At 36.3% G+C, this 22,612-nt stretch overlaps 1 protein-coding gene across 3 annotated transcripts in view; it reads left to right on the top strand.

Annotated features, from left to right (window-relative positions):
• IARS1 (isoleucyl-tRNA synthetase 1) overlaps positions 1 to 22,612 on the top strand; it is a 96,185-nt gene that overhangs the window by 31,603 nt on the left and 41,970 nt on the right. For all 3 annotated transcript variants that reach the window (XM_085302468.1, XM_085302466.1, XM_085302467.1), the window contains 6 exons: positions 578 to 700; positions 2,030 to 2,121; positions 6,141 to 6,239; positions 16,664 to 16,790; positions 21,018 to 21,091; positions 21,472 to 21,666. In XM_085302468.1, coding sequence (XP_085158594.1) covers positions 578 to 700; positions 2,030 to 2,121; positions 6,141 to 6,239; positions 16,664 to 16,790; positions 21,018 to 21,091; positions 21,472 to 21,666 — 710 coding nt within the window. The remainder of the gene's footprint in view (positions 1 to 577; positions 701 to 2,029; positions 2,122 to 6,140; positions 6,240 to 16,663; positions 16,791 to 21,017; positions 21,092 to 21,471; positions 21,667 to 22,612) is intronic.

Raw genomic sequence — 22,612 nt, 5'->3', positions numbered from 1 at the left:
CAAGGCTGTGGTGATATCCGTATGTGGTATTTTTGTCAGTATTGTTGTGTATAGGCCAAGAAAAGTTGAGAAGCATACATTTAAAGACACTAGATTATGAAGATGTTCAGAAAATGGGATTTGTTACGTTGAGTTCAGGAATTAAATTGTTAAAACAAGTTGCCTTATGAAAAATGCTACAGAGGATTGTGCGTTATACAGAAATCAGTCTTTATGGACTGGTACAATAGTATGGTGTAGAGGTTGTCAGTTCTTTTACTATGAAGTAATAGCCTGAAGCTGTTGACTACCTGCGTGTGTGTATAGAGATATTTTTCTAGAGATACGCACAAAAGCGTATGCATATATCCCCTCTACTACGTGGGAGAAAATGCTTGTACTCAGAAGAAAATCTTTGTGATGAATAGAAGCACCATCTTTTAAAATATTTCTTTTCCTATGTAGATTTTGGATTAGTGATGACTGAGTATTTTGCTGTTCTTGTTCATTGCATTTAATATTGAATTTCTTTTTCTAGGCATTGATGTTTTTACCAGTATTTTAGATTTCTATATCTTWGTACTTTTTTCGTTTGTAGGATGATAACAGAGTCTGCATGGATTTTAATATTATTCAGAAGGATTCTGTACCAGTTTGTCCTGTTGATGCATCGGGTTGCTTCACAGCAGAAGTGACTGACTTTGCTGGACAGTATGTGAAGGTTAGTGATCTCAGAGGAGGTGTATTACTACTTTATATAAGATAATGTTTATAATTGGTGTAAGTTTGTTAATTTGTTTACTTGAAAAACTTTCTTTGGTGTGTCTTTGGTATCTGGGGAGAAACAAAGTGTCTTTTGATACTTGGGACAATGCCAGGTTTGTTTATTATAGTATTTGACAAATAAGGAATTTGAAACATAAGCAATATTGTAAATCTAATAATGAAAGGGGAAAGAAAGAAATATCTCTGGTTCATATCTGTTGTAATGAGAGTTGCAATTTTCTCCTGGTTTCTTATGGGAATGTTATGTATGTAGTCTATAGGTCTGTGTGCACCAGCATGTATTCCCTTTGCCTCCAGATAATTTCTGAATTCACAGATGTCAGGGAAAGGTCTCCAAAGTAGTTAAGTTTATACAATTTTTTTTTTTCACTGAGTGGCTGGTTAGAGGAGGAGAAAAGAGCCATTTCTCCCCATTTATGGGAAAAGTTGCCAAGTGAATTTACTCGTTGATGGATGCAAGAATATCCATGCAAAGGGAGCACCAAATGAACTCCAAATTATTACAAACAAAAACCAGTAGAAAGCAATGCCTCATTAATTCTGTATATTCAGGAAATAAATTGTTTTTAATCAGATTTTCCCACTGCTACAACTGAATAGCAAATCATATTCATATAAAGGCAGTTTACAGCAGAAGGGCTTAAAAACTTGTTTTATTGAAAAATCTGTGTATGTCTTTTTTTTCCCACTTAATGGCTTGCTGACACTCGTTTGTTCGGCAGGTTGTCTTTGAATATTAATGCACAATTTGACTCCTACCTTAGAATGTCAATCTCTGTAGTTAGGAAGGTRTTTAAAAAAACAAAAACAAACAAAAAAATCAACCTCTACAACTGTGGCTACATGTTAGAGGAATACGGTGTTGTGAAGCCTAACTTTTAGGTAAGAGGCACCTACACAGCTTCTTTTATCAAGTCTTCTGATTTTTTTTTTGACAGGATTTAAGATATTACCTGGTTTGTATTTCATAGTTTTGTGTGTGTTGAAACATAATTAAGGACAAGATGGGATTGATGCTAATACCAGGATTGGGGGAGCAAATAATTTCTCAAGTTTGAGTATTTTGTTACAGCATATCTGCAGTAAATGCATGAATTGTATGGAAGCTTCCTGTTTTTTGTGTGAATGTTAGACTCTTAGTAGATGTTTGTTTTGTTTTATTTATTTATTTTTTTTATTGGATAGTGAAGACCAATCGTATAATAGCTTATTGAAATAGTGAAAGTTACATTCTAAGGAAATCTTTTCTATTCTGTCTTTTCAGGATGCAGATAAGAACATCATTAAATTACTAAAAGAGAAAGGCAGACTGGTTCACAGCAGTAGTTTTAAGCACAGCTATCCTTTCTGCTGGAGGTAAGGAGAAAAATATATATGACTTACCAGATTGAAACTACTCAGTTACAAGCTTGATCAGATTTGTCTCTTTTGTCCCCGCCTTTAACCACGTTATACTTTTTTTTTTCTTTTTTTTTAAACAAGACTAAGACTACCACAAGTCAAGGAAGAGTTACTGTTTTGAATTAAAATCCAAATAAATAAGTTCAATATAAAAATTGAATAAATGTTTTTGTAAAAATGAGCTCAGTAGTTGCATTTAGAAAGCGTGCTGTATTGAAAACTTTTCTTAAGTTTAAGAAACACTTAATTTAGTTTAATTTTTGAAATCACTGAAATTTTTGATAGTCATATGTGATGCATTCAGCCGTTATATGGATGTAATGGTGATAGAAGGTTTCTTCTGTACTTAAATACTCACTGCTAAAGCACTTCACCTAGTAGCATTAATCTTTGCTCTATATCAMAAATAACCTTCACTTCCCTTTGAACAGTTTGATTCCTCTCCCCCCTCCAAGAGCTACCTGGAGGAGGGAGGGGGAGAAGTGCATTTCAGGTGTTATGTCCTTTGGTGAGTTGGAACAGGTTTTGATAGACAGTATTCCAAAACCAAACAATAGTTGTATTTTTCTTACGTAACAATTCAAATTTACAGTCATGGGCTTTTGAAACAAAGCAGTAACAGAAGTGCTGATTCTGTAGAACATACTTAATCCTGCCACGCTGACATTTTTGTTGATTGATGATAAATTGCAGGCAGCACCTAGCAGCAAATTATCTGGTGGGAAGAACAGAATAATGGATTTTACTTGAAAAGCTCATTTCACTGCCATCAGAAATCAAATCATAATTGGAATATGCTAAAAGTAGAAGAGTAGTTCTTGGCTTCAAACATCATTATAAGTTATTTTGATTAATGTGGGAAAACTTTTGAAATTCGACTGTGCTACTTAATGTGCTATTGTTCATGCTTTTTCCTGAAACCAGGCAGCTGTTGAATCCTGAATATGTAGAGATATTTTTCTTTCCTGTTACACATCATCAAATGAGGGTCCCTCTTTGCGCTGTAGTCTTGTTACTATGATATGTAATAATTTGCAATTAAACTTTAAAATTTAAAGGATTGTAAAATAGAGAGATTGGTAAGTACATATAATTTTCAGCTAGAATTGATTGTAATTGCTGAAAAAGGAGATCGTGGGCTGAAACCAATCCACGTACATCTGAGAGCTTGATAGTCTAAATGCTCACATGGTCTAGGTAGCAGGTGACTTAACTCTTTAAAAAGGAAGGAAAAAAAGCAAAGGTAACAAATGTGACAGCTGTAGTGCCCTTTAGTGCTACTGTGTGCTATTTTATTTGGAAGCAATGTTGGGAAGCTCTATCATTGACAATAGTTTTGTCTTTTTAAACTAGTGAAAGCAAAACAAAGCAGCATTCTTTCATAGCTTTTGGTCAGCTATCTGTTATTTGTTAAGTTACAATGAAATAGACAAGGAATAAGATCACAGTGTGTTTTAAACAGCTGTGCAGCCCAAAACAAATATGAAAAAAAAACTTCTGGGAATGTGTAATGTCCACAGAACATTCTTTCCAACCTTTATCTTTTCATATATAAAAGGTTCCTCCTTCTTCTAGGGAGTATTAGTTTTATGGCCCTGCTAAGAAACAGCGAGTTTGCTTAACCCCTTCAGTTTGTCTGATACAGTTCTGAAGGGTACATTTGTAAGCATGTGTGCTACCACTAGCATTCACCAAAGGTGATGCTGGTACTGAGCTTAAAAATTAATGTCTATATATGATAGGATGATATTCTAAAGCTGAATGTGTTACTCTATCAGGTATTAACATGCACTGGGAAGCTGCATATCAGAGCAAAATAGCAACATTTTAAAGTTGTTGAAATAGAGTATAACAAAAATACCTTATCTGCTTTGATACCTGTGTCCTTGGGTGGTACTTTCTACAGCATCATCCCAGTATTTCGCCTGAACTTTTTGTCTTATCTTTCACATATTTACTTGTTCAACAAGAGCGTGGTGTTACTGTAAGATACAGTTTGCAGGTCYGTTAATATAAGTATTTCTGGAACTCTAGATAGATTACCTACCTCAAGAAGTACCAACTTCTACTAGCATGTAAATACTGGGCCTCTGGTCTTTGGGTCTAGGGGGGTTATTTCAGTGTGATCCAATTTGAATTTAATGCAAGTTGCACTGTTGTGTTACCAAAAAAGGGGGGGGTATTATTATATCTTGTTTTAATCATGTATTTTTTTAGGGTGTCTGCAACCCTTCTGCCTTCAGTCTATTTTGTGTTTTAAATGTTCAAGCAGCTGTTTATACTTCTAAAAAGCCAGATAGCGTTGTGTTTGTAGGTGAATATGATCCTTTGTGAGGTATTGAAGCAGCACAGATCTGACGCGGGATAGTTGGATTGAAGTTGGACTTGGACAGTTTTATGGAAGTATTAAGACTTGTGCTAAATCAGACCATACATCAATTTATTTCATCAGACAAAGTCTAGAAGTGGATGTGTGTGAGTGTGGGGAGGGGATTGTTCATTCTGTGTGGTACTCCCTTGGCTTCCAATGATTTTCAGATAATGGATTTCTTGAGCCAGCATCACCACCATAACTGACTTGAGTAATGTGTTTGTGGTTTCTTTCCTTTTTTTCCTTTTTCTGTTTTTTCTTGTTTTCTTTGCTTTTTTAAAATTATTGTTATTCTGACTGAAGAGACTTAGCAGACCTCCCATGACTGTTGTACTTCATATGAATAAATCCTGGTTTTCTTGTTTTGCAAGGAACCTATTTAAGGCTCCCCAAAGTGGTTTGTTTTATGTGGAAGGGGGAAACCTCCCTTCAATTTAGATAGAGGGTTTAGGCAGATACCCATCTCTACCTTGAGGTCTGGCTGGGTAGCTTTTCCTCTTATCCTGTATTAATGCAAAACACAAGCCAGTAATAGGATTTTCTCATTTAGTTTTTCAGCAAAGAAGAATTCTAGCCCTCACCACTCATTGAGAGGCAGAACTGGATAATACATTAATGGCTGGACAATTTGTCAGCACTTTATTCTCTCGCTCTCTCCCCTCCTGCCCCCTGTGTTGGTGAGGTAGTGCTTGGCAGTACAGCTAGAAGGAAAAAATATTCAGGGAATCTTTGCCATCTGCCCTTTCCTACTCCCTTCATGTAGAGGGAGATGGTTCTCTGTGGATGCTTTGGAATGGATCCTTTGCATCTGAAACTACTAACGCACTAAAACATGTCTTTTGTCAGCACCATCTGCCAGCTACTTGTTCCTAATAGCTCTTAGGTACCAATCTATTGTCCCAACATTCTTTTTGCAACATGCTGATATGACCTTATCAGAAACTGTTACTACTGGGTTTTATTCTGATAGTTTCAGATTATTCAGGAACAACATAAGTTCTTGCTAATGAGTCAAAATCTTATATGTGATGGTAAGCCATCTTTCTTTAGGACATCTTAAACAAGATGCTCAATAGAACTAACATACTTTTGAAATACCCAGTAGTTTGCAGAATACTTCCCTTTAATTTTGCTGCTACCTGAGGAGTTAATTGTTCCCTTTTATATGTGTAAGGACTTAAATTTGAGAAGCAGAACCTACCAGCTTAATATGTTTGCTTTCTATAGATAGAACAGTGCTATAGTACTATTGCTTTGAACTTTTATGCTTTACTATAAAGTTAGGTATAACATTCAAGTACATTTTGAATGTTCTCATATGATTTCTCTTGCTATAAAAACTCGTTAAATTCCAGGTTTTGGAAGGATTCTTTATTTTTAAAGTGTTTTTAGTATAGTAGTTTGTATAATGGCTCGTGTAGTAATAATAATTAAAAACCCACCTTTGTTAATATGATAATACTTCAAATAGTACAATTAATTAAATCTGTGGAGAAGAGATTGTGATGTTAAAAATATATTTTAAAGAGCTCTTTATAAACACTGTAGCCTTGAAAATGTTTTTGTTTGTTTTTGATCTCTCCCACAACGCTTTTTCTTACAGGTCAGACACTCCATTAATATACAAAGCTGTGCCGAGTTGGTTCGTAAGAGTGGAGCACATGGTGGAGAAGCTACTGGAGAATAATGCACAATGCTACTGGTAACTTCTCTTGCATTTGTTGTCTCTTTAAAGAAACAAAACCCCCAAACTTCCTCACCTTCAGTGTGCTAATTTGATGTCATGTTTGCATTCTGTCTTTCTAAATCAATGTTTTTGGATGGAACTTTGTAGAGTGTCTTAGCTCAGGCTTCATGAGTGGGCCTCAATCTGCTTCACTGCACGTGAGGCCAGTAGGTGAATGTGGTTGTGCACTCCTACTTGCTTGCTTCTGAGAAGGCATTCTGTACTTGTATAAAATCCCATGAGAAATATATATTTTAGTATATAATTAAGGTTGAGTATGTACTAATAATTCATAGTGTAATACTCTTCATAGAAATCTTCTAATGTATTCTCAAATTATCTGATACAAGTCTAGGAAATTCAATGTGAGAGAGAAACTGCCAAAGAATCTCACTATGAGGAAGCATGGGAGTACACAATCAAGCCACCTAAATAGGTTTGCTACAGAGGAGTTTAGGTAGCTAAACTCWGGGTACTTAGGATTTCAAATTAAACTAAATTTTAGACAACTTTTTTTCTCTTCATCTGGTTGTTAAAGGATATGATTGTTCACTGGTGCATGTTAGGCACACATGCAAACACACAAAATTTAGGTGAAAAGAAATAAATAACCAATAGTTTTAAGTATGTTGCTGAATTGGTGATAGCCATCTTGAGTTTGTCATAGGGTCTGTGTGCTACAAGCACACCATRAATTTGTTGTCTTCACCTTCATAACCTTCGCTTTTCCACAGCTTGTCCTGGTACCTTTCCTCCCCTCTCTGCCAAGTAATCTGTGCCTGGGAAGTTGAGGTGAGATGGTGAAAAGTATGGAAGTTATGTCTCTGTTCGGTTGTACAATGTGYTGTTTCTGTTCAATCTCAATGCAAGGACTGCAGCAGAGTTAGGGTTCTACTGCTCTGTGCCTCTGATCTGCAGCTACACTCATGTTAAAGAAGGTGACTCAGCTTTTAGTGAACAGTTACAGATCATGCTGTATTTCTTTGTGGACAATGGTTAGCAATTAAATTCTGCGTAAGCAATCTCTGCGTAACTGCTTACCTGGTACAAGCACTGCAAAYGTTGCAGTATATGAGAAAAGTGTAGTGATCCATAATACAGACTATCCCAAGATGTTGCAGAGCTGTCTTGCTAATTTGCCATAAGCACATGCTTCTTGATACGTAAGAAGACTTTACAGATTACTAAGTGTTGCTTTCAGTTTTCCATAATAGAACATACTGTGATCTTCCTTTTGAGGAAAAATAAGCTGGAGAGGGGGTGAAAGTGTTTGTTCTTAGCTTTAATTAGCTTTCTCAAAATGCCTTTACTGTTCTGATGACTGACAGGAGGCCTGCATACTTAATTTTCACATGAACATAAGAAAAATGTAATGACCCTATGAGGAAAAGAAAATGTTTGAAAGTTTAGCTAGTTTTGCTATTTTAGAGACAAAACTTACAGAAGAAACTGCTAAGAACGATCTCCACTCATCCAGGAGGTATTCATAAGAATTCATAAATTGCTTCCACTCCACCTTAGTGTTTGTGTCCAGCTGGAAACACATGTGAGGGTTGTCATTGCAAAGATAAGGTGAGAAGATAGCATCATTAGTATGCCCTGATGGTTATAGTAATTGGTAGTATTGAGCATTCTTAAAATTAAAGCACTCATTGTCTTTCAAGCAGTTCTCTTTGAGTTGCAACCTAATACCATAATTGAATGCAAAACTGCTTCCTTGAGACTTCTTTCAAAACAGTATGGTCTCAGTGATTTTGAGAATCCTGTTTTAGGAGAGATGCCCACAAATAAAGAGAGATCATCATCAAATTATTAGTAAAATTGTACTGATACATATTTCCAGCATGTGAATTTATAATAAATAGTTTAGATGCTTGACAGTTTTTGCTTAAAAAAAAAAAAGGATGTTTTTTAAAATCCAGCCTTCTAAAAGGCTGTTTGCTTAAGGTTTTCTCTGTGTTCTTCACTGATGTCAGCTTTGCTTGGGGTTACCTTCTTAAGCTAGCACGCCCTAATTTCTAATTTCCATTTATTTAGATTTTAGGGACTTCATTCTTGCCCAAACCTACTTTTTTTTTTTTTTTTTTTTTTTTTTTTTTAATACTTCTGGTTTCTCTAGGGCTTCAGCATGTCCTGAAAGGGAGAGTGTTGGGAATAAAGGCTTTTCAGATTAAATTAATCTTTGGAAAATGAGTTTGACTGTGTTGCTTTCTTATTACTTTAAGTGACTGATAGGTATATTGTCCCTTAAGAATAGCTGCACTCTTTTGAGATATTTTTTGATGAAATAGATTAAACATAGTTGGCCAAACTTTGCAACCTGATTGCATTTCTAATTAGTTTTTAATGAATTAACATCCTAGTAATAAATTTTGAGTGATCATGGCTTTAAAGCCAGCAACTGTATCTTCATTTTTTCAAAATGAAGTTAGCTATAAGTTAAAAGAATGACTACGTGGAATAGTGATGCATCAGTATCTTTGTAAACCCAGAAATGGGTGGTGGAGGGGGGAACCCTTTCTCCCAGCCTTATTCGGATGGGAGTGAGAAGACAGGTGTGCTGGATGTTGCTGACCAGGTAGAATAGGAACAGTAATGAATAGCCTGTGTTTCAGACGTCATAGTCAGGGATCTCTACCAAATTTTCCTCTTTAGCACAGAACTGGAAGAGGAGCTAACAAAGTATCAGGAGTCTTGTATTCAAACAGCCTAACACAGTTGTGGGTAGGTTAGAGAAGGCAAATCCAGCTGCTCCCCACTGAAGGCTCTCAGGCCATGGTTTCCTGTGCGTCAGCGTGGAGAGTTGGGTGCAGTATCCGAGCTGGGTCTCTGCTACGTGAGCTCTGGACCGCAGCCTCAGTTGTTTGTGTTAAAACTCTGTCTTCCTATAAAATAATTTGTTGAAAGAGCATTTCCTACATAACCACAAACAAGTAACTAAACCTTGATACCTTACGTTCCTGTGTGTAACATAGTCCTAATTCCTTACCATTGCCAAGTTCAGAGTTTGCATGAATTACATAGTGGTTGTGTATTCCTTAGCGTAAGGAGTAAGTTAGTGTAAAGCCTGTGTAACTAATACTTAAATTTGTAAGTTATTTTAACTCACACTTCCAGCACTGTGTGTAATATTTTAAGATACTGATAGGTTGATTTTTAAAAAGTGTTCTGTAGACTCCGTCTTTATTTAAATTTTAGGTTTGAACTTTTTTTSCTTTTAACTCTCTCACCCTAAGTTCTACCTCTCTAACTTCTGAAGGACTTAACCTCTTCCTAATTACTATTTTCTGGTACTAGAGACTATTGCTCAGTTCTGACATGGTTTACCTTRAAAGTTTTAGCACTTAATGTAGTGGAAAAATGACCAGTGGTGAAAGGCAAGCAGATAGGAAAGGTGCTAAGTGACTGCAAACAAATGAAGCCTTTTGTTCTTGGGGCTTCTGAAAACTACTGAAAAATTCAAACCTTGTAGTGAAGAGCTTGATGTGTTGGTCCTTAGCTAGAATGATTCCCTGACAAATAGTTTGAGAATTAATAAATTGCAACCTACACACACATTGTTTTTTCTTTGCTAGAAGTTAATTTCTGATTTTTAAGAGCGTGAATTTTKCACGCTTCCTGCCGTTTGTGTATCCAGAGCTCCAGGAACGAATGTTTTCGCATTGTCAGTTAGTAGTCAAAAAAATCAGTCTTTTGAGATGGTTTTGATCTTGRTCTCCCCAGTCTTTGGCCAGCCTTGCCATTTGCTGCTCAGCAGCCTGTCTTGCACCCTTTTGGAAGGTATGACTGAATCCCAAATTAGCCGTGTCTTGGGTCGTGCAGCCTAATGGGTAGGGAGTGCAGAAGGTGGGCTGTAGGCCCAGGTCTCCAATGGAAAGTATGTGTATTTTTCTCTTCTCCCAGATCTGTTAATTTTGCACAGATAAAGCATCAGTCTTTCTGGCAGGGGATGCAGAATTTTAAATCACAAGAGAATTGAATAATCTATCTTAGGGGGTGAGGGGAAGGTTGGGGTTTGTCCAGAAGAATGTTTTGTCTTTAAGATTTTAATYAGGTACTTCTGCATCTTATATAGGGTTTTGTGGATTGTGTTTTTTAATAAGACCATGAAATTGTCACTCTTCCTTTTGAATCACTGGTTGCACTTTTTTCACTCGGGAAACACGAATCCAAGCCGGGTCCTCTGCAGCAGTCACTAGATGGCAGCATTTTCTGAGGAAAAACGGAACCTCTGCTCTATAGTGTAAAACACACACAAAAATTTGCTGCAGGGATAGCCTCGTGTTTGTCTCAGTGCAGTGCAGGCTAGAAGGTTTTATTACCGTCTGTTTTCAGACACAGTTGAGGATTGAAAGTTTTAAGGCTTGTTCCGATTGACTTGGACAGCTTGTGTTGTACTGCATCGTAATTTTGCCATTTCCTCTTGAAGCCTCTGGAGCAGTGATGACCAGTTATGTCAAATATCTTTTCATCCCTGAAGAATTGCCACCAAAACCTTGTTGCTTAAGTAAAGTATTGCTCAAACCAGGTCTGTTCACTAAGCAGCTATAATACCATATTCTTAGGCAACTTTTTTTTTAATCTGTGTTTGCAGTATGTTGAATATCTGCCCCCTTTATAGCATTGCAAGCATATTTATGTAGGTAAGTTGAAACAAAGCCTAAGTGGTAGTACAGTATAAAAGTGCTTTTTAACCATAAATATTCCATTTGATATTCAAAAGAAAAGTAAGCAGGAAGAACAACAGAATGAAAGCTTCATTTTGCACTGATTTCAGAGTGCAGGGGGGTGCCATYGTTGCTAAGATTTAAGAATTTTGATAGCAATTAGCATTGGTGCCTTGGTCCTCCAAACAGAATAGATATTGGGATATGTGTATCACAAAATTAGAGGTTAAGACTTCACTTAATCTAGACCTGTCAGGCAGCTGTATGYTGCTGACAGTATGGTTATGATGCAGTCTGCAGCAGCATTGCAGTCTCAGGCTGAAGTGTTTGTTGCTATGGGAACCAGGATGAAAGAGTGAAGAAAAACATTGCTACATCAAAATGATTGAAAGTGCTGTTAATTTAACAAATGTAAGCCACACAAGTGGGGGAAAAAGAAATTTCTGTTGCGCCAGTCGAGGCAATGTTAACTTGTGTGGGGTGTGCGCCTTGGGTACGGCTGTGATAAGCTGCCCTGACTTAGGGGAAAGAGTGCTGCAGTGGGGAGACTGCCTTCTTTGCCACCCTGACCCTTCCTCTCGCCTCCCAGGYCCCCGCCCCACCGCAGTGCATTTAATTAGGTCCCTGAAACAGCATTGGCGCTAATTAAAGTGTCAAAAGGGCATGACTAGTTGCCTGGTTTATCTCCTTGAATTAAAAACCATTAAAAATCAATTTGAGGGCATATTGAAGGAGGCTGGTTATTAGAGTAAATTAACATAATGAAATTTGAGACTGTTAGTCTTCTAAGGATTGGTTAATGTTTGAAAAGAAAATTCTATCCCAAACTTAAATAAATAGAGAAGTGTTGTGCTGTGATTTTGGAGAGATCTGTACGTGTTTAGTTGAGTGACTTAGGATAATTATTTAATCAGAGTTTATTTGCTGTTACAACTCAGTTATATCCTGGAAGAATAACCTCCTCCTTCCTGATACATAAATGATTTCTGGTTTCAGGAGTCACTTAGAGAATTACTAGCTTTTCAAAAGAGAAGATAATTTTGGGATCGTCTTCTCAGATTCAAACATATCAAATACTAGGTGCTAATCTGGTTTTTGAGTTCCTAATTTGCACTATTTAAGGTAATGTTTTGGTTTTTGGCATTACAGTTACTCTGACTATTTCTCGAATAACTTGTGAGCTAAGAACTTTCTTCAGTTCTTATGAAGTAAATCCACTCCATTATGTGAAGCTGCTATGGTTTTTCGAAGAATATCATGAATACAGTTAGCTGATGAGAGGAATATTGAAGAATGAGAAAGAATTAGAATATCTTTATATGAAATTTCAAACAGCTTTTAGTGTTAAATTGATGATAAAACGTGAAGTTTCTGCTGTGGYGATATTTGATAACTGTTTTCTTCAGTATTGATGTTAGCATTTACAGAAAGGAGGGACAGTACTACTTGGAGGCAGTGTTCCTGTATCCTGTGACRAGAGGGAGGTGAGCCAGCAGAGTCGTGCAGAGCATCGGAGCTTGGAAATGGAATAATAAGTTGATATTTACAGTTGTGATATGAATAYTAGAGAAACAGTTCAAAATACATTTACAGAAAAGGAGCAGACATCCTTATCCTTTTAACAGTATTTTCCTTCTGGTTTATGTAAGGATTTCATTTCTTACGTTCTGCTTGCTTCTTTGGGGGAGGGAAGAGTTAGAAAGCAAATATACTCCTTTTAGTTGGTGGTGTTCCCCAGGTGCTAGTTGGCCATGAGAACCAACAGGGTCAGCAGCAGTGGTAACTTACTACTAGTCACACGAACTCCTGCTTTGAGATTGGGGATAATCCCTCATGCTATTTTCAKATGCCTTTTTTGCTTGTGTGACTTGGATGCTCTGTAGTACCCAGACCTTGAAGACAAGCGAAGCAGTTTATCTGTTTTAGCAGGCTAACAGATTTTGTTTAAAGGACTCTCTTCTTTTTTTTCTCTCCTGTTTTCTGTGTTTATCAAATGGAATTCTCATTTTAGATTCTTAATTTTTGAAGAAGCAGTGCAGTGAGAAGAAGCAGGAATTTGTTTTGCACAACGCTTAAATTACTTAAAACAATTTGTTTTAACAACACTTTATTTGAATAATGAGCTCAAAATGTGTTTGAGATAAGGTTCTTTTTATTTTACTTAATGGCTATGTAAAYGTTATTTCTGTATTACACCTCTAAACTGACAACAAATCATTGTTGCAGATGTGGTTCATAAGAAATGAAGTGATTTGTGTTTTATGTTCCACTAAAAAGTGGCAGCAGGGTCAGATGGTTTCACCAGAAGAGGTAAATTATGGGTTTTCATAGCTCAGAGAGAGAGAGATTTCACCACTTAAATTTTCATGGTTAATGTCCACTTTGGGAATAAATTAATTTTTCATGCGTGTTTTGAGGAGGCAGAGTCAAAACTCTTAACATTTTAATGTCATTGGGGCATTGTTTAAGCCTCTAGCTACGTTAAATGGAACTAATAATTTCAGCTAATCACTGTCTTAACAACTTTTGAAATATGGAAGCTAGTTTAGGAGTGATGTAAAGAAGTTTTCCACATTAGCAGAATGTTAGTCAAATGCTAATGCTCTTAATACAGTTTCCACTGATGTCTGGAGAGAGTTTCTTAAGGTCAGCAAGAAAAGGTAACAGTAATGATTCCACTCTAAAACAAAGTGTGAAAGCGTATATATATTTCTAAATTTCAAAGCAGGAATACTGGTGTCATGTAAAAGCTAAGTTTGAGTTTGTTTAAAATCTTTACATCATGTTTTCATTAAATGTTACAGAAGATAACTTTGGAGTTGAAAGTAAATCTAAAAATAGCTAGAAAAGCTGTGGAACTTAAAAATGAGATTTGGTATCTTTTAGTAGTCTTTTTAACAATAGGTTTTTACCCATCTGAGATAACCTGGCATCAGGAAGTCTTCAGACCTCCATGTAGCGTCACGAAACCTCTAAGAGACAGCAGCTTTCAYTTCCATCAGTAGATTTTGAGGGATGCTCACAATTCTTGTTTTTGTAAATTTCCCTCTGCTGGGCCAAGTCCATCCTCAGAGTGTTTGGCAATCCATTCTTTCAGCTTCTTCCTCTAAGTACTTATCTCTAGTTACTTTTGAGGCTGATCAATTTTTTTTTTTTTTAAGGGTAGCAGGACAAGAGCTTCAAAATAAAAGATATAAGAGTCCATATGTTTCCTGTAGTGCAGGTGCTCCTTTCTTTTTTAGAAACATTGTGTCTCCAATCCCACCTCTTTGGGAAGGGTGCTTCTCTCTGCACTGAAAAAGGAGACCCAGGAAACCTTGCTAAAGTTCGCTTATTCATATTTTCAGCACAGCTGCAAAGCATGCAGTAAAGCTAGAGGCCTGAAGAGTGGAATTTTTTTCAGCCTTTTGTAGCAATTGCTGGAGATAGATTGCTCTGAGCCACTGTTTTCTCTGTGTGWTTTCTTGTCCAATTCAACCAAAGCAGTCATTCAGAAAACATCCCAATAACCAGTTCAACATGGCAGAAGAGTAAATGGTATCTACAGCACACTTAGAGTTGTACCAGCTGTATGAGTRCTGAAGCTTTCTTGATATAAAATGTTTTTGGTTGTGTTTCTTAACTTGTGATATTTTTGTGTTTGTATTAGCTTCCACATTTCRATATTTTTCTACCTTGTATTCTACCTTGTATTATTTTCAGCTTTAAAGTGTGGAAATTATATATGATCCCAGAATTATTTTTTAGTATGTTTCTAAAATATTTGCCACTTCATTTCTTTTCGCTCAACTCTTTTCCATTTTTGAAAGTAAGATTATAAGTAGCTGGAAATAAGAAACAGTAAGTACCATAAGAGGCACRCTCAATCTCTGTGCAAGTATCATCATCTCTCTTTCCTCAAATAATTCAGTATTTCCAGAAGGTGAAAAGAGGCCTTGTGAAGCATAGTTACAATCTATTTGTTGAGAGCGTTAGTTGTTTTCTGTATGCATCTTGATAAGAAATAGATTGAGAAGAAGTGTTTATTCTGAGCRACTGAAAAAAAAAAAATGTTGACCCTTATGTGGATAACCAAAATTCTTGGCTGCAGTTTTCTTATTTGCTGCCGTGTGGCAATGCTGAGATTACAGAGCTAGGTGTAGGGCAGGAAAAACTTGTTTCACAGAGTATGTAAAAATAYATTTTTAGAGAAGTTTTTATTTTGATAAAACATTATGAAAATTATTTATTTGTTTTAACAGCCTTCTGGGTTTTAATTTTCTGAATTTTTATGCAAGTCTTATCTCAGCTTCCATATATGCAGAAACTTTGAATCTCATGGCATCTTGAAAGTATGCAAGCTCATGGATTAGATTATCTTCCTATCTGTAATATCATGTATCTAGGTGTGTGGTAGAGAGTGATATGAGGGTAAACTTATGACTAATGGTTTAAGGAGGTTAAGTACAGTCAACACGTACAGTTCTCAAAAACAAAGAGCTGTTCTCCAGAAAGAGACTAGTATYTAAATTTTCAAGAGCAATTAATCAGAATATAAAAATATCAGCTACAAAATAATGCAGGTACTTCTGGAAAAGTTACACAATTCTAGTTTCATTTGTATTATTGTTAGCTTTTCATTCATAGCTTATACGGCTCTGTGACACTGTCTTAGTACACCACAGCTTCACTCTGTGACTAAACGGGGGCTGAGAGTATCACAGTGCACTGATGTGCCAGGACTTAATGAATACATGTGGTGGGCAGTCAACTTCCCTAGGTTACATTCTGTGAGCCCCCGTTTCATTTAAATACGGTCTACTTAAATAGGGATGCTGCATATTTAGGGATGAAGAGGAGCTACTGTTGACCTCAGCCCATTGCTTTTTCTCATCTGCTATATAATCATTGTGTAAGCAATTAAATACTTGTTTCCATTATAAGGGAAAACAAATAATCAGTTCCTAATCAAACCATCAAATCTTTTAGCATATCCAAGAAACTTGCTAGGCATCAGACTGATATTACCTTTGAGCTCTAAGATGCTTTCATGTGCTGAATATTTATTAACACCTCTTAGAATCCGGTAGCGCTCAAAAAGAGGGTTTTTTGCAGTAGGCACTGTTGTTGGCCATGTAATACTCTGCTTTTAATTGTCATTAAAAAAAAAAGGGGCAAAAAAGCACTTTTGTAGAATATAACAACCTGAAATTTATCTTATTCTCAAAATCTAGAAGTGCTGTAAAGATACCTGGATGCTCATATGTAATGCAAGACACTTTTTGATGCTACTACTCGAGGCTGTTACAGCTTTCGTAAYGTGATTCCAGATCAGAATTGGTAACTGTGTGTAAACTAAAGCAAGAGCAGTATTATCTATTCTTACTTATGGTCTTCCGATTTTGGAAATCATGAAGATTTTTGGACACTATTTCCTCCTTAATGGATCTCTTCTATTAGACACATCTTTGCTGCTTTATTTTAGAATAAACCRAACATGATATTTCTCACTTCTGAAGGTTCATCAAAGATCAAAAAAAGGCAGAAGAAAATTTCCTACTGCCTTTGTAGCCGTAAAGCATATAAGTAATAAACAGAAAGCCTCGCAACAGCAAGTGCATTAATTTGAACGTGCCTCGATTCATGCAATGTTTAGTAATTATCTTGCAAGGTGTAAGAAATTAAATATAAACTTTGCTATTTTTCTTTTGGATTAGTTGTAGTGAGAAAATACTTTTCTTATTTTCCTAATAGGGTTCCAGATTTTGTGAGAGAAAAGCGTTTTGGGAACTGGCTTAAAGATGCACGAGACTGGGCTATATCTAGAAACCGATACTGGGGAACACCCATCCCTTTGTGGGTCAGTGATGATTTTGAAGAGGTGAGTAAGAAAACAAAAGTTTCTAACTGACAGAAAACCTTCTCTGTATTATGAAGTGAGTGCTTAGTTTGGYAGGCTATTGTTATATCTTTAACTTTTGCAGTCTTCAGTGCCTACTAATATATTTTAATTGTACGTGTGTTTTTATAATCTGTGATTAGATATGTGTGTCTGTGCATGTATGTGTGCACTTACGCACGGTTTCCTCACCTTTGTTTGAAAATTGCAAGCTATTTTTCTTTTTTCACATTAATTCTAATGTGATCTTTCCTGGATGAATTTGCAGTAATGGCAAAATTAACAGAATCAACAAGTGTAGTGAGAAAATGACAAGGAAGAGATTTATAATCAGTCCTTCTAGTGTGGTTTTGAAATACTGATACTCAGTTGCCTAAAGCCAAACAAATTACTGAAGATGTGAAAAACGGTCTACCATAGTAGAATGGYGAAAATATGTAGTGGCAATATTACAAGTTTGAGTGTAGCAGAATGTACCAGTGTGAATCCAGTAAAATGATGACACATATGATAAGTCTTCCTTATGCTGGAAAGAGGAAATGGGTAAGCTATGTTAGGATGTCCATGGAAGCTAAAYACAGGTGGCAGCACCTCAAGTCTTTGTTTATGCCTCCCTTGATTTGAAGGATTTTTTTGACACAAGATCTCAAATTGGAGGGGAGGAAAAAAAAAAAAAAAAGTATTTTACTGTTTTAAACTGTGCTATTGCTTAGATGTGTACCATGAAGCATTTCTGTCTCCTTATTTTTAGGGTTAATTTTCAATAACAGTATATATTTTTGTGTGTGTGTGTATATGTTATTTTCAAYAGCAGACTTTGGAAGAGTAACCTTTCTTTTGAAATTAAGTGCAAATGTTCCTCAGGGCTTGGCATTCCGGATAATGATGAAAATGCCCACAGATCTGTTATTTTTTTTCTGTATGTATTATAAAATTCTGTTTACTCTAGAGACGGAATGTCATGGTTCAATAGTCTAGTCTTAGCCACATTCTGGCCACGTTAAATATCAAGATAGGTATGTTTTTATATTCACTCCCTTTTATCTGGGGAGGWTGTAGCTTAAAAATTAGATTTTACATTGGGAACGAATGCAAGACTTAGTCACTCAAATTCCTGACTTCAGTTTTAATGTGGCCTAATACCATGTGAGGTTGCTGAGCCTCTTTGTATCTTTTCCTCAAAAGAATGGTTTGCATATAATTATGCCAGACATGTTAAATTCCAGAGAAGTTATAACTTCTTATTTAATATATATTAAAATGAATTAATTCATACAAAAGTGAACTTTGTTACAAATGAATATCTAGTGTCCTCCAGTTTTATTCTAACTTTTGTTTTAGTTTTATTTTAAGATAATTATCCCATAGAGATGCATAATGGAAGGTAACTTCTTGAAGCTTGTGTTTATTACTCAGTGTATTTCTGTAGACTGTTTAAGCTTAAAGCTGTAAAGCATTAGCTTTCTCAGGGTAGGAACACATTTCATTTGGACTAGATAATATTTTACAGCAACCAAGTTATAAAACAGACTGGTTAGTTTTATACAGCTTGTGTGTATTTGATACTGTTAAATACTGATGTTACAGAAACTCTTTGACTGGTCCATAGTGCTTGTCACTCATTGGAAAAGTGTGAACCCTCCACTGGTTTTGGCATACTTAGTCTTTTGATAACAGATATGGGAACGGAGGACTCTGGTTATGCCTGTTTTAAGTGTGAAGGAACTTTTTTAGATTTGTTTCCAGTCTGCTTTGAGCCTGTTCTGCTGTGGTTGGTCAAGCTGTTCCCTGCCTGCTGCTTCATGCTGACCTTACTCAAGGTTTCCTTCACTGATTAGTTTTCAGAAGATCCTAGAATGTTTTGTTTTGCTGATATGGTGATGCACTGACTGGACTACTTCCTTTCTGTCAATGAACACACCTGATTCCTGGATTAGCAGGTCCTTAACAGGTCTGAAATGACAAACCAATAAAAGCAAACATTCTTACTTAACGTAGACTGTAGAACTATGCCACTGGATCATTTTGAGATGCATGAATGGTCCAGGTTGACTTCAGTCTTGCTACTTACATGGATATCTCAGATGCTTCAAGTTATAATGCTAATGAACACTTCATTTATTCTTTTTTAACCTTGAACTCTGGTTTCAGTGCTGCAGTAACAGAGTTAAACAGCCCTTAGTCCCAGCTTTTTATTTCCATCCTTGCTGTCCTTTATAAGATGTTGATATAGCTGTTTTTGTAGCTGATCTGCCTGAAAAATAAAATAGGGAAGGAATTCCTATAAAAGAAAAGAATCTAAAGCTATTGCTTTGATTTGAGGGCATGAACTGGTTTGTTCTTAGCAGAGACCGGTGTGAGGTTTAATGAGAGGGGTTAGACTCAATTGCTGTCTGCTTGCTGAGTTGTTCTCATGCTTTTTTCTGAAATACTGAATGTGAGCTCCTCCTGGGCCGCAGTGGCTCCATCCCTGTGACTTGGGCGGAAGCCTTCTTTTTCACTCCAGTGATAAGCGTTCTTCTCGTGCTTGCTGGATTTAACATGTGGACTTCTGGGTGTTTCCTCTGTGTGAATATGTCCTGGTAGGTACAGTTCTGTGAATACATCTGATGCTCACAATCTTACTTGCTTGTTGAAATGCTTGGCTCAAAAAACAACTAATGGGCAGCTTTTTACTCCACGTATAGTGTGATAATATATTCAAATGCTAAAATTTGCCAAGCTGAAGTAGCCACTGTGTCCCAGGGTGTTTTACCTGCACTGCTGTTGGACCCTTTTCTTTTGCTAGTAGTGGTGAACCAGCTTTTGCTGCCTGTTCAGTTACACTGGCACAATTGTTTGTGAGTGAAGAAGTGATGTAAATTAGAAACACTTTGGTGATAAATACATATTTTTAATCTAGATTAATTCCTCGGCATGGTTTGCTGTACAAACTTGCGTATAGTTGTTCTTGACCATCATAATGATCATCGTGCTTTACTTTCAATGCAGAAATAAAGCAAGTATATAAATAATGAAAAACTACATTTTGAAAGTGTTTTAACARCCAAACACAATGATTAATAATCCAGATCCCCATTTGACTTGAATTGGGGAAAAATAAACAAAAGTGTGTTTTTATCTGCTCAGCACTTTATGACTTCTTTTTTTTTGAATTAAATATACCAAACCCTTTTGGTTTAATCACAGTTTTTATGTATGTGTCTGCATTTGTATGTATTTCAGGTTGGCTGTAGGAATTGATCAGTGCCCTAACTTCTGAAAGAAACTTTGAAAATTATCTTGTGAAAAATGTTTAACCTACTTACAGTTTTTGTTCGTGTTGGTACATTTAACTCCTCGTCTTTTAGATCTGCATGTCAAAAGCCAGTTAGTTATTTCCAAGGCAACTCTAAATTGGAATGATAATGTGTGGGATTGGGCCTTCGATATCTGGACCAGTTTTGCAGCTTGTGGATCGTGACTCCTGCTTCATTAGAGAGGGTTGCAAGGCTCTAGAAGTGTTAAACTTGATTAAGACTTAAAGCCAGCTATAGGAAGCTTTGCTTTTCTCCTTCTCTCCTACATACAGTTTTTTTAGAACTGTGTGTTTCATCAACATTTTGTGATGTCAGTGCAAATCTGTTGCAAAAGTTTTTTGCTGTTTTGCTAGATGTTGTGTTGGTGCAGTAAAAACGAGAGAAATCTGTGGCTTTTTAAAATCACCCCCTTGCTGATTTTAATTAAAAACATTTTTTGTATTATATCCACCTTGAATAAAATGCCATTAATGTGAGCAGTCTAGCGTAGCTGAGAAGGAACACATTTAGTCAGTTGTGAGCTATTTTGCTGCTTCCCTTGGCCTCAGGAGATAAAGCTGGAATCTGAAAGTGCTGTMTCTATAGAAGAGTCAAGATCATGGAGGTTTCAGAGTTAACAGTTTTACGGATTGCTTTTAAAACAAACAAAACCTTTGTTTGCTCTCTGCCAATGCTTTTTCTTCCAAGTCTCCAATTATTTTAATGTTAATTGTATTAAATCGGGGCTTTAACTTGATGCTTTCTGCTTTGTCATATTGAACAAGGGAACCTTGTTGACTTTTCAGTTGCTTTACAAGATATTACTTGACTTGATCTCCTGCTTGATGTCTTACCCCCCCACCCCACCCCCAAAAAAAGAAAGAACGTGCAGTATGCAAATTACTGACTAAATTTTTTGTGTCACTTCCAGGTCGTTTGTGTTGGATCARTGGCAGAATTGGAAGAGCTGACAGGAGTGAAAGTTACAGATATCCATCGAGAAAGGTCAGTCACAGGGACTCTGAGCCTGTTGTTGTTTTTTAAAATAAATAGATAAATAAAAGGTGGACAAGAATAAGAATCTTGGGTTTTGTTGAAGCCCTGGGAAACCAGTTTAGGAAGAATAGAAAGGTAGTAACATAATTAAGGATTTGTGATTAAAATGTATAAATTCTTCCGTTCTTCTGTTTTAGACTCTCAGTATGAAATCTATAAAACAGCTTTGAATTATAAAAGCTGTTAAAGTAAATCATTCATTCTCTTGTAAGAATTACAAAGATTAAAAAACAAATAATTCCCATTTTACATAATATGTGACCATAATAAAGAACTTTTTTTGCTAGTTCTGGTTTAGAACTTACCTATCTTCTTTTTTTTTCTCATAGTATTGATCATCTATCCATCCCTTCACGCTGTGGCAAGGGCTCATTGCATCGTGTCCCAGAGGTTTTTGATTGCTGGTTTGAGAGTGGAAGCATGCCTTATGCACAAGTCCATTATCCATTTGAAAACAAAAAGGAACTTGATGATGCCTTCCCTGCTGACTTCATTGCTGAAGGCATTGACCAAACCCGAGGATGGTAATTTTGTATAGAGTTACATAAAAATAGTTTTAGAGCTCTGGCATTTATTCTATTTTTGAAGTTTGTGAGTCTGGCTGTGATGACTGACATTTTTATTTATTTACTTTTCTAGATTTGTTAGGTTATTTTCAACTAGAGCTCTTGTTTCTCTCAGTTAGCTTGAATTATTGGTGTTAAGTAAGCTAAATTCCTTTACCACATAGTTGGCACTCTCCCTCAACCCCCAACCGAAGACCAGCAAAACGGTAAGCTGTATGCTTTTGTATGTGTGAAATTTGTGAAATTAGAGCAAGACTTATATGTACACTCAAAGAAAGCAGGCTTGAGCAAGGAAACATCCGAGTCATAATCCTAAATAAAAATAAGTTTCATGAATAAAAAAAAAAGCATCTTCATTTTGCAGCACCTTACTTGTAATTGAATAAAACCTGTGTAGACCCTCAAATCTGTTTGACAGTTAGGAACCACTTCCGTCTCATGTAGTTAAACATGGACTCCTCATGGCCTATTGGATACGTACGTTTTCAGAATATAGCTGCATTTTAGCTTTCTGTTTAGTGCTATGTGTAGTATTTGTAGTGGATCATCAAATTGGTACCTTACATACCTCAGAATTAGGGCAACCTGTTAAATTTGGTGTAAAATCTGCTATGCCTTTTATTATTACAGTGACTAAATACTCTGCTTCCTGTCCGGGTCTGGGCTCTTACCTGTATCTTTTACTTTTTACAAAATTAGTCTTTATAAGGCTTGTTTGTGTTGATCTTTAATTCTGTGCTCCTCACGGTGGTATATCATAGTTCTAGTTGAGGTGGCTTTCAGTGTTAGTGTGAGTAAGCAAGCACTACTTGGTAGCTGGAATTCAGCTGTAGRGAGATGTATTAATTTCATTTGCAGGTCACCATTTCATGCTTGCTGCTTTTCAAGCAATGTTGTTATCCAT

This window comes from Rhea americana, unplaced genomic scaffold (genome assembly GCF_003343005.1).
Source record: "Rhea americana isolate MKP2758 unplaced genomic scaffold, rheAme1 scaffold_19, whole genome shotgun sequence".
Lineage (NCBI taxonomy): Eukaryota > Metazoa > Chordata > Aves > Rheiformes > Rheidae > Rhea > Rhea americana.
This window is presented reverse-complemented; position numbering and strand designations above follow the sequence as displayed.